This window comes from Rhamphochromis longiceps, linkage group LG1, assembly GCF_057381845.1.
Source record: "Rhamphochromis longiceps isolate RC_006_pf linkage group LG1, R_longiceps_female_GT1.1, whole genome shotgun sequence".
NCBI lineage: Eukaryota > Metazoa > Chordata > Actinopteri > Cichliformes > Cichlidae > Rhamphochromis > Rhamphochromis longiceps.
The window spans coordinates 15,656,843-15,669,908 of record NC_140557.1 but is presented as its reverse complement, the minus strand read 5'-3'; the positions used below and the strand labels follow the sequence as shown (position 1 = coordinate 15,669,908).

Genomic DNA, 13,066 nt, shown 5'->3' with positions numbered 1-13,066 from the left:
TGTGGACAAGTTGACGAGTGTAACAGTGAAACTAAAAGGAGAAAATGTAATTAATGCAGATGAGGTGAAGAATAGAGTGCAGGCAGGGTGGAGTGGGTGGAGATGAGTGTCGGGGGTGATTTGTGACAGAAGGATATATGCAGGGGGGAGGGTAGTGAGACCTGCTATGGTTTGGAGAGAGCAGCACTGACAAAAAGGCGGGAGGTGGAGCTGGAGGTAGCGGATTTGTACCCAGGGTGGTCAGTATTAGAAATGAGTTTATCAGAGGGACAGCTTGGACATGTGCAGAGGAGGGATGGTTGGAAACAGGGGACAAAGGATGTTGGATATAAATGCCGAGCTGGAGGAAAATAGGATGATGTAGTGACGGAGGACATGCCGGGGGTTGTGTGACAGAAGAGGCCACATCAGTATCCAGGTGGATTCACCTGGATACTGGAAATTTGTGTGTTTCACACTGTGCTCAGTCAGCTCGGTTCATCAGCTGCTGCCAGTCCAGGTTTACACCCCCCTCCCCTACACAACACACACATTTTGGTCCCAGTATGTTATTGCATAAATAGGAGAGACATCATTAGATGATGACTGACAGCTGTGGCAGCCAATCTCTCCTGGCACTGCCCCCTGAACCCTCAGCTTCACCCCCTGCACTGCAGCTGAGCCAAAATCAGACCCTGCTACCACAATCTTACTGAGAAAAGGGACACCGCATGCTTACGCCGTAGCCACCTCAGTAACAAGGCAGGCTCACCATCAAGCATTTCCTGTTAATCATCTATTGTGCTGTAAATGGGACAGTAATTTATAAAATCAACAGCATGCTGTGATAAATCAAGCTTAAAATTAACGACCGAAAGCACACATTTATCAAGACTGTGTTTACATGCTTGTTACTTTAAGACAGAAGTAGGGTCATTTTCTCATAGACATACAATCACGCTTCTTTCTGGAAGCAGAGTAGTTGCCCCCTGCTGGTCACTAACAAGAATGCATGTTTAAAGCTTCACTTAAAAGCTGGCTTTGCTTTTCAGACCCTGAATTGCGATGGCCATCTTTTATATACTGAAATTTGTTCTCACCCTTCTGAGAAGTATTATCTACTGGAGTACCCACAGAGTGTAACCATGAAATTACACATATAATGTAACTGTGTCTCTAAGACTTTCGCGAAACATTTGAGAGTTCATGTCCAGTTCAAGTCTGGCGACGTATTAACATTTTATGCAGCTGATTCTTCCAGAAGTGTTCTTGTCTCATATGTGGTCCGGTTCAGTTATACTCTGTACTTAAGGCCACAGTGCATGGATGCTAACCTCGTCTAAACTCAGTAAGTCAGAAGCAGCTTGTAGGAGATCTAACTTGAGTTGCACGAGAGGAGGAAATATGATTCACAGGGTGATGTGAGGTACTTGTTTAAAAAGATGAAATTTCCATGTGCTGTGATGCTAGCTGGGCAGAGACTGTTGTGACTTGTGAGAATCTTCTTTTTTTTTATGTTTATCTAACTAGACAGCCTGCATTTTATTTAAACTAATAGAAAAGTAAAGACACACTTTAAAAACCAGCTCACAGACACTGAGGGAAACTAGTTTGATTCCCTCTGGGACAGGCAGAGCTGCATGATATCTAGATTTTTGCTTTGAGCCCCTTACAGTGATATTTCTTCCACTCCTCAGGGAGGTTAAAGGTCAGGCTCAGCTGCTGACTGCCCTGCCTGGAGCTGATTAGGATCAGCATCCTGCTTAAGGACACTTCGGGAAGACAGATGCAGCCTGTCACAGTCGTCCAGTTGAAGGACGTTTTGTTTAATCAGGAACAGCACATGCTGCTGTAAGCCATGCTCAAACTGTCACACATGGTCATGAGCTCCAGATAACGGCCGAATGACTAAGATTGCAGATAGAAACAGCCACAATGAATTTTCTTAGTAGGGAAGCTGGTATGGTTGGGTGATATGTGAGCATTTTCTAAATGGCCATGTCCAACTGATAACAATTATCATGCGTTTACAGTTTAAGGTGTGCATGGGCAACTGGATTTAAAATTTACCTGTTTACAGATTTAAATTATCAAGGTGGCAAACCTCCATCCATCCATTCACCCATCCAATTAACAGCTGGTCCATTTCAATCAACCCCAAAAGACAACCAGTGTTGGACTCCATAATTGTCCAGTGAACCAACCTTAGTAGCTTACAGCCTCCATATAAACTGAGTGAGGAGCTTGAGCATCATCAGGGAGCTTGGAGTACAAAAGCATCCAGTTCAGGTGGTTAAGCAGTCCAATCAAGACATCACCTGGGAGCCTTACCTTGGAGACTTTCTGGTCACGCCCAACTGGAGACCTTGCAGATCACAACTCGTTGGAGGACTTCTATTTCAAAGGAGGAATAAAAGTGAACATATAAAGATTGACTAAATGTTTCCCCCACAAATGGAGCTAAAGTTGTTTCAATAATGGCAACTAAACCTGGGTGTGACATGCAAATTCTGTGTCAGAATTCATCTGTTGAGAACTGAGAACACAGAAATAACGTGTTGGTGCATGGGGTTATCGAGTTCATAGTCGCGTGCGTGCAGCTGTGGCCATAGATCCCAACTGTAGCCAGAGTCATGGACTCTTCAGATAACTTCACAAGAAGTGATTTCTGTAAATATGTATTTGGATATATCAGCCATTCATGTGTCTCACCGCAGCGAGAGTACTGTGTGTGTGCGCGCGCGCGTGTGTGTGTTGTTGTTGTTGACCTCTTGGCTGCTTTCCGAGTTAATCTATCCGTGGATGTGATCAGATTACTGTGGATTATACTGACTGAGGTTCTACCAAGACTGCATGACACACTCACATACACACTTGCAGACTTTCAGATGAGCGCACGATAACCAAACTGACACAGTAATGCATGTAAGCTCTGAGAACCCCACATAATAAATATGAGCTGACACTTGTTAAGACACACATGCACAGTTGGCCTGATCTGACGGAGGCTTAAAGTCCATCCCACTATTAGAAAAGCAGGTGTGATGGCTCTGGTGTGCACAGGTAGATGCTTCAGTCTGCAGGTAACAAAAAGTTTATAAAGTCATATTGTTTCTTGAAGTTGGTGTCTGGCTATATTTTGATGTTAAAATGTGAGAGGACGGCATGTTTGAGTTGATTGACACCCTGTGGTTATTTAGAAGCAGCGCTCGCGATTCCCTTCACACCAAAGAAAAGAAACTGCTGTTTTCGAACATGATATTGGTTTTGACAGTCTCAGTGTGTGTTCATTATATTGCCGACTTCAGTGCTTTGACATACAGCGTGTTCTCGTCACGTTGTGAAAATGCTGCTCACATCCCGCCAGGTGTCATTTCCTCGCCGCCCCATCCAGCTGCCTGTCTCTCTGTGTTAAAGCCTGACATAAAAAAATTAAAATTAAAGAAAAAACCCACACACACACTGACTTTTCTCAATCAATATGTTTTCTACATTGCTCAGTGTGTGGTAAGATGCTTAATCCTGCTCTTTATAAACCACCAGCGAAGTACAGAGATAAACGCACGCTGTTTGGTGGCTTAAAGCAAAAAGAACAAACCAATCACCGCAAAAGAAAAACAGAAAAACCAAACAAAAATGGGTTAAACCTCTTAGACACTTAAAGACATGTTAGCAGCAGCTCTGTGAAGAACAACAAAGGACAGTATGACAAGCAGAAGGTGTTTTAAACATAAATGTAACATTATCCCGTCTCAGGAGACAGGAGTGTCGTGGATAGATATAGAGCTGGACACAAGCTGGCTTTACACCATGACTCATTCCTTTGTGTGTGTGTCTGTGTGTGTGTGTGTTTGCTTGTGTGTATAAAGTCCCTTTTTTGACTCTGTGTCATGACCATCTGTCCGATGGCAGAATAAGCAAACGGCTGCCCAAGTGACGCGATGCAAAACAGAAAAATGAAGTGAGAGACACACACAAAGAAAGTGAAAGACAGACAGGAAGAGAGCTGCTCACAGGCCGGGACCAAAGAGCGAGAAATGAAAAATAGAAATCCACTTATAAGGTTTGTTGTTATCTTCTCATGAGCTAGATGACAAGATTAATATCTTTCTCACATCCGTCCAGTAAATGTGTATCTACAGCCAGGACTCACTTAGCTTAGATTAACAACTGGAAAATTGATCCCGGCCAAGAAAGGGTCTGGCTCTTGAAGCCACTTGAACATTGTTTTAAAATTCTAGTGGAGATCATCTGAACTTTTGAGGAAATGAGGAAGATTCTGCACACAAACAATATTTCCATTTGATGAAACATTGCAGCCATGACAGAGTGTGAGCTGTAATCATAGCCTGTATATAAAAAGTGGATGTAGCCACTGTGATGTCACCTTGGATGTCAGATTTGGATTCTTATTGTTGGTATTATTTATTGTTGATTAGCAATAGACTCTACTAATAAAATAATAGAATTTCACTCATCAGAACTGAAGCACAGAAGTCTTGGACTGGTTCGTCCCCTGCTGCAGGCTGTCTTATTTGTCCGATACTTGCATGAAAAAGGAGATGCCAACAGGACAAACGTAGTCGACAGGTCCTGTTCAGTGACTGCAGGTAGCAGAGGTGAGGACAAGGAGACAGTTACCGGACCAGCTGCCTGTGTCAGCACATCTCTCAAAGCAGCACCTAATTTTAGGCCTGGCCTGGCACTTTTCCTGATCTTATTGACCCCTCGAACTGCTACAAGCTGACAGACTACAAGCCACATTTACCCACAGACCCACATAGCACTTCATCTGATTAAAATCCACGGCCAGTTTATACAGATCAGCCATTACATTTTAACCACCTGCCAAATGTTGTGTTGGTCCCCCCTTTTCCTCCCAAACACCTCTGACCCAATGACGCATGAATTCCACTAGACCCCTGAAGGTGTGCTTTGGTATCTGCCACCAAGATGTCACCAACCGATTCTGTAAGCTCATCAGTTGTTAGGTGGGAGCTCCATGGATCGGAATTGTTTGTCTAACACATCCCACAGATGCTCGATTGGATTGAAATCTAGAGGATTTGAAGCCCAGGTCAGCACCTCAAACTTAATACTCTGCTCCTTCCTGAAACATTTTTCTTTGTGGCAGGTCACATTATCCTGCTGAAAGAGGCCACAGCCATGAGGGAGTATTCTTTCTATCAAAGGATGTGCATGCATCGCAACAGTGCTTAGGTGGTACATGTCAAACTAATATCCACATGGATGGCAGGACACTGCCCAAAACATTACAGTGCCTCCGCCTGCTTGACTTCTACTCATAGTGCATCCGGATGCCAGCTTCTCCCCAGATAAACAACGCAGCTGGTCATCCACGTGATCTAAAAGAAAACGTGATTCATCAGGCTGTCTTTTTCCATCACTCTGTTGTCCAGTTCTGATGTTCACATGGCCCTTATTGGCACCTTCATGGGGCACCCTGACTGGCCTGCAGCTTTGCAGTCCCACATGCAACAAACTATGATGCACGGTTTATTCTGACACTTTCAATCAGAATATGCATTAACCTGTTTGGCTGTTTAAGCTACAGTAGCTCATCTGTTGGATCGGACTACGTGGGTCAGCCTTGTGCATCAATCACGTGCATCAATGAGCCTTGGCTGCTCATGACCAGGTTCACTGCTGTTCACCTTCCTTGGAACACTTTTGTTAGATACTAACCATAAAGACCAGGAATACTCCACAAGAGCCGCAGTTTTGGAGATGCTCTGACCCAGTCGTCTAGCCAGCACAGTTTGTCAGACTCGCTTGAATGGATTGTGAAAGCAATCCAGTGAAGGTACAGGATGGTTCTAGCCAGGGTTCACATGAGGAGTCTTCATGCTGTGAGGCATCAGTTTTAAACATTGTAGTGAGCCTTAACAAAATCCAAATGTGTTGTTGGGACAGAAAAGAAAATTACCCCAGTACAGTTGTTATGAAGGGGGAATTAGCTTTTGGAGCCTGCCTCGTGAAGCTATTAGAGGAACTGGAGTTCTTAGCACTTTGTGTTGGCTTTATTTTTTAGCCCCAGAGGTTGCAGCTTAGTTTGATGCTGTGGAAAAATCATTGAGATTCAATTAACAGTCAGAACAAACCACATGAACCCGACATCAAGGGGTTAACAGTTGCTCAACATCGTGCCTTTCTCTGTTTCCAAAAGCCCACAGTGCATCACTGAGGTTGATTTTATTTCTCTTTAAGTGGACATCATTCTAATCAGTCATTTTTTTTGTGCTTTGAGGAGAGCCAAAGAGGGGCTGAGGCCACTTTCACTAAGAGGTTTTCAAGCCGTTCATATGATGTGAGCTATAAAAATAGCTCGTCAACATCTGCTCCCTACTTACTTGTTTAAATCATGTCTCAATCAGCGATTTGTCATATTTATAGTAACCATTTGTTGATAAATCACATGCCTGGCTCCTTACAGCACTGCATTGTTCTCATTATCTCCTAACGTTTTCTATCTTGGTGTGATCTGTGATGGAGAGTACTTCCCATAAGTCAGAGAGAAGTTTACACGGGAAGCACGTAGCTCAAATGTACCAGGGATTTATTTTCCCCCAACTTTATCTCCAATTACCTTTTCTCTGGTTGACTCCTCTTTCATCTTCCAGCTATTATTTTAAGAGTATTTCTTGCCTTTTTGCTCACCTCCATCTCCAACTGTCTTCTTTGTTTAAAAAAACAAACAAACAAACAAACAAACAAACAAACAAACAAACAAACAAACAAACAAACAAACAAACGAATCCTTTTGGGGACAAAGAAAGAGAGAGCGAGATTGAGTTTGTTCAGACCTGCTGGGTATGTTGTGAGATGGCTAAAGAGGTTGCAAGGTCACAGATTTGGAGCGAGAAGATATCCGTGTGGAACAAGGAACCGCCTTCATTATTCAAATAAGCCAAGCTACACTCCTGATAGATCAGGGATGTTGGACTCCTTTTACATCGTAGGCCACATACAGCCCACCTCGACCGTAAGTGGGCCAGACCGGCGAAACTTCCTGTTGTGTCAGTGTAAAGACATTTCCACAGTGAATCGCTGAAAAAAGAAGAGATGTAACTAAAAACCGTTGGCCTCGTTGTGGAGTCTGTCCCTGTGTGGGTTCAATCTCGGTACCCTCTTCCCCTCTTTAGGTCAAAAAACATGCATTTTAGGTTAACTGGCACTTCTAAATCATTAAATTGAATGGTTGTCTCTCTCTCTCTCTCTCTGTAAGCCCTGTCCAGGGTGTTCACCTCATGACAGCTGTGATAGACTCCGCCCCCTATGACCCAGAGTTGGATAAGCAGAAGAAAATAGATGTCCTCAGTTTTAGTCTTTTTCACTTTCCTCAGGTTTGTCAGCACAGCAGCCAATCGGAGGCTTTGGTGTATATGTTGTATGTGACTAAGATCTTTTGTAATACCCCGCTACCCCACAGTATAGTAATAAAAGACTAACATAGAAACTCATAAAACCTAAACCTACATTTCCAGATACTAAAAGCTAAACTGAAGCAAGCGAATGGAGTTAAATTGAACTGAAACAAAAATCTTGAGATGAATTAAAAATGGAAACTAATGAAGAAAAAAATTGGAACTAATCACTCTAACAGACTCAGTATTATCAGCACCTGTACTTTTCCTGCTGTAGCAAAGAAACGTGTAAAAATGTCTCTAGTGCACGACATAGTGTTTAATGGTGTACTGTACAATGGCCTTCTGCTTTACTGATGCGATTAAATATCAGTAGAATCTACGGGGTGTAGGTCACTTTACCTCCACAAATTGTAAGGGCTAGGAGAAGTGTTTATTAAAAATGAGGACTTCATTTAGAAGTTTTTTTTTTCTTTTCTTTTTTTCATTTCATGATATATAAAGTCCTCTGGTAAGGTTTATATCAGCTGTGTTAGGTTAGATCCCCTGGTTATCCAGTGTCTTTGTGCACTGGCCTAGGTCTGCTTTGCACATTTGATGTTGTGCATGATGCTGCTGCACATAAGCACAGATGCTTTAGATGGAGGTCTTTTCACAGCAGCGTTTCAGCATGTAACTGCTTCTGTAGTGGGTCTGCGCGGTGGACTGGGAGGCATCCAGACGTATAAAGAAACAGATGACAGTTTCCTGGTGGGGGTGGGCGTGCTGGGAGAGAGTGAAGATGTGATAGATGCCATCAAATTTGTCTTGACAGAGACAAAGAGACACCTTGGCTGATATGAATAATTGTCTTATAATCACGTTGAAGTGTTTGGTCGTACTTGAAAGACTTGTGCAAACACGAGTATGATCAGCGACTGCAAAGAATACAGATCATCAAAACTAATGAGAATTCAAGAAGGGGGTGTGTTCCTTTATAACAAGTATAATCTTAATTTGATCTCTTCTCAATCACTTATTATAATGAAAGGTGGCTTATTATTTGCTCATAATGCAGCCAGCATTTGAAGAGTTGATAGTAAAATTTCTGCAAGTTGTTTCCTTTTCAGAAAACTGCTTCACCAGGAAGAAGTCCTGCACCAATTTGTTGCTTTATTTTACCAGAAAATCAGCCCCCATGTTTTATTCTTACCCCTCAGAACCTGTCAGACTGTGTTTGCACAGGAAGTACACTGCCAGCTTTAGTCTTTATCCTACGCCGAACATTACTCTCTAACTGTGCGCACACTCATCTGTCCTGAGCACTTATAGAAATTGATTTTATGTAGGATTTTTTTTATATATAGTTGTTGCAGGTAGTGGACGGTCTAATCTTATTGCAGTCACTGAGAAAAGGTTGTGGTTTCAGAACAGACTGAGACTCTGTCCACAGCAGATGATTTAAAAATTTGGCATACAGTTAAATGATGGGCAACAGTCACAGAAAACAACAGCAGTTGTTTTTGCTAATATTAATGCATAAAAAAGCTGTGAAAATCCCTATTAGCCCTTCTGTCAGAGGTAGAAATTAACAGCTGAGTACGGTCTGCGGTGGTTTGTGACATCACGTCGTTATTGCCTGTCCTGAAGGCATAAAGAAAACGGATCAATAACACATTTTGGAGAGGCTGAAGGTGAAATGCGGGCTACAGAGCAAATAAGAAAGCTGAATAATAGTATTTCTGAAGTCAAGGGCAGCAGCCTGGACCCAGAGTGAATGCTGCTAATTGTGTTCCCTGCCAGCGTATCGATCCGGTGGGTTTTAATTGTAACTTATGTGGACAAGAGGATGGATGGGTGGCTCGGTCATCTGTCCATTTGTACAAATGGTGTGGGCAAGACAATGACGGTGTTTCTCAGAAGGGCTCAGAAGATGACTTTACAGGGATAAAATGAATGAGTGAAATTATGGAATCATGAACAGAAGAGGAGGAAAGGAACAGCCAAATTAGTGAGTGAAATAACGAACAAGTCGACCTCTGAATCGCTGCCAGCATTGATTTTAAATGGCTAACGGAGAGAAACTGACAGGCTGCAGATGATCACGGGAGTGTGCGTATTTTAACTGATGATGAAACCGCTCTAAAGCACACGTTGACTGGATAATTTATTGATTTTTAAATGCTTTGACCGTTCAACATCTTTGACCAGTAGAGCCATGTTTGCTGGACATCCTGTTATCTAAATAGTGAATTTGATTTCATGAGGTTTCACTGAAAAAAGGAGCGCTCAAACTGGAGGTGCTTCTCAGGCTCCAGAAAAGTCTAAACGCTCGGTTTCAAACTGCTCTGTTTGATGTCAAAGGGAGGGAATATCCTTAATGTGCTCTCATGCGTACAGCTCTGCTCACACAGCCACCCACCTGCTGTTTAAACCTTTTTCTGAAGGAAAGCCAATCAGATCAAAGTTGGCTTATAAAGATAGAAGAGCTAAAATGTCCATCAAGGTCCAGTAGAAGATAAATGGGGATCATTTACGAGCTGGGACTCACGCAGAGCTACTCTAGCGGTGTCCAAGACTTGAACTAGTGAAGCTAAAATGAGCTCTTTCCATTCTGCATGTTACGTTGCATTGTGAGGTCCTATTTTGTCTTTCCTTGCACATTTCTCTCTGTAATCTTCACAGCGCTTCCAAATACAAACAAATCAGATGTTCATACATTCAACTCACTTCTGTTTGCCTTGCTTCAGGTTTGTTTGCTGTTTGTACCCAAGCTCACAGTGTGAGAACTGTGACTAACCGCCTTTCTTAATGTTTTCAGGATGACTGGGTGTCCAGGGACTTGTCCGGTAGGACCAAAGGTCACAACTCTGACGACAAAGCCCACGGCCCGGAGACACTGCCACCAGGTAGGAAACGTCCCCACAAATCATATATCACAACCTCTCTGGCCCAGTTACACGGCTAAATGGGGACATTCAGAGAGCAAACCTCTGAGGTGCTACAACTTCAATAGAGTCAATGCAACAGGCTGAGAAACATCTGTTTTTATTCCAGATGCTGTTTCTCCTTGTTAAAACCACACACCATATATCAGTTTTGGATGTAGCCACTGTGGCCTCAGCTATTGGGGGGTGGAGTCCTGCTTTCAGTATATTGTTGTTTTTGTTTTTTAAACCACACATCACAGGAGGAGGAGTGGATCTGACTGTAAAAACTGTGGATGCTCACTCTTATACAGTAGTGACTTGTAAATTAGTGGAGCCAAAAGCAAGCTGTGGCTTACTGTCTGTATTTACTTAAAATGAGGCCATAATTAAAAAAAATTAAGGTTTGATATGAGCAATTGAGATGACATACTTGTTAATAAAGTGTTTGCAAGGGTAATAAATCATGCAAGAAGTAGACTTCTTCTTATCTTTGCAAGCACACATTGTCAGAAAAAAAATCACATTTACTTGTCAGGCTTGGCAGCTTTTATATACAGTTTATTGCTCACAATGCATCTTGACAGCCATTGGTTGTGTTGTCCTAATAACGCTTAATTTGTCCTGTGCAGACATGGGAATGGAGCTTCAGAGCTCTGGTAAGCTGTCTTCTTCTTAACTTCTTAAACTTGTAGCTAACGTAGTGGTACATTTGCAGTAGTGCTCCCAAGACCTGCTGTCCTGTAAAAGTAGTGTAGTAGTTCCCTTTAACTGGCAGGAACGATTCATGTCTGAGGCACATGTGTGTCAAATTTATCTTTTATTCTTGATCCTTCAGGATCTGTGGAGTTCGCTTTCTCATTGCTTGCAGTTGTGACTGAACTCTAGGAAAAGGCACGACACAAATGCATACCAGCTGCAGAGCATGTGCACTGCAGTCACTGTAAACCACATTCATGTATCCAGAGAGTATTCCGCATCATGTTCCCACAACCGAAACCATTTCCTTTTTCAAAACGCGGTAACACAGCAGCATAGTTTGTTTTATTACCAGTAGAACATGAACATCCTTAACCTTATCGTGTTTGAATAACCACAGCGAGGGAACCCAATGAAATACGCACATCTGTATGGTTCAGACTTAAAAACAGGTTGGAGCCGATTGCCTGTCCAAAATAATCCAGGCAGCCAATTTCGATCTTCCCACAAACCAACTATGCGTCTCCACCCAAACTCTGAGAGACATTGTTTCAGTGTCCAGCAGCCAAGAGGAGAGCAGGAGGAGAATCTGATTTCTCATTCAGCACCCATCGTCAGGCTGACTCAAAGCAGCAGAAGCAGCCAACGCCCCTCCTTCACAGGCCCGTGACCTGCGAACGCTGAACACACACTCTCTTATCTGATCCAGCAATGCTATCCAATTTGAATGTTGAAGTGAGGGCATTTCAATTTCAGGGTGACATTACACTCAGCAATGACAGCGTATCACAACATCACCCAGAGCACACAAGGACACTTAAGAAGAGCAGAAAGAAAACAGAAGGAAAGTGTTGAGAAAGCAAGAGAACAAGGAGATGGAGCCTAAGAGATACGTGGAAGAGTAAAAGATTTACTAATAAAAACAGAGTAAATAAGTAAGTCTTTGGGTTCGTCAAAGATGGGTGCTGGTTATGTTTTGTTTTCTATCTAATCCTACTCAGACAGTCATTATAAAGTAAAAAGGTGAGGCGATACCTCAGATCTTCATTTTTAAAAAAAATTAAAGCATAAAATGTACTAAACGGTGTCACTCTGAGTATGTTAGAAATGTTTCATTGTTGCACTGACGCCTTGTTATTTTTCATGGTTGTTTTTAAGCGTTTTGTTATCGTTTTACCGTTTGAGCATGCCAAAAATATGTTTTATTCAAACAAGGGGAAAAAATGACTAAGATGGGGAGGGAGCAACAGCATGCTCCTTCCATTCAACACATCCAAATCCTCTGAAACAAGAAGAAAAAATTTTTTCAGAGAAGTCAAAACAAGCCTGCACTGGCCCTCTTCCAGATCCGAATCCTTTACAAAGTGAAGAAAAAACTCCTCAAAGCTCTCAGTATGTGTTATTCTTTCTAGTGAACGTTTGGCATCATTTGTCTTGTCTGGTACTAAACATTTATTTGCGCTCGCCGGCTACTTCGTCAGTACCAGGCTGATCCCTCTTTGCCTTCAGAACTCCCTTAATTCCTCATAGCTTCGATTCGCCAAAGTGCTGGGAAATATTGCTGTATTCAAGTCTGCCACCAACAACCATCCCACATTCAGACTCACAGTGGGGTATATAATTATTTCATCCCCTGCTGAATTTGTAAGTTTGCTCACTTCCAGGGAAATGAACAATCTCTATTTTTTTTTTTTAAATTGAAACAGATTTAAAAAACAAAATACCAGGAAAAAAACGCATTACACAAGTTAAAGTATTTAAACTAGTACACCTGTCTACAAAATCAGTTTCTTTCAGTCCAACTTCTCCACCACCATGTGTGAGACTAAAGAGCTGTCAGATGATGTCGAGGGACAGGACTGTAGACGTGAATGAGGCTGGAACAGGCTACAACGTTATCAGTAAGAAGTTCAGTTAGAAGGTGACACCTGTTTGTGTGATTAGCCAGATATGTGATGCGGGGTGGGGGGTTCAATTCTTTGTGAGCAAACTTACAAATTCAGCAGGGGATCAAATAATTATTTCCCCAATCACCTTGACCATGTCAACATGCCTAAATTCATTGAACTGCAGCCATGTGATTTGCTGATTAGGTGG

At 42.4% G+C, this 13,066-nt stretch overlaps 1 protein-coding gene across 2 annotated transcripts in view; it reads left to right on the top strand.

Annotated features, from left to right (window-relative positions):
* Window positions 1-13,066, top strand: part of galnt2 (UDP-N-acetyl-alpha-D-galactosamine:polypeptide N-acetylgalactosaminyltransferase 2) — a 67,714-nt gene that overhangs the window by 29,725 nt on the left and 24,923 nt on the right. For both annotated transcript variants that reach the window (XM_085398755.1, XM_085398680.1), the window contains exon 2: window positions 10,165-10,252. In XM_085398755.1, coding sequence (XP_085254881.1) covers window positions 10,165-10,252 — 88 coding nt within the window. The remainder of the gene's footprint in view (window positions 1-10,164; window positions 10,253-13,066) is intronic.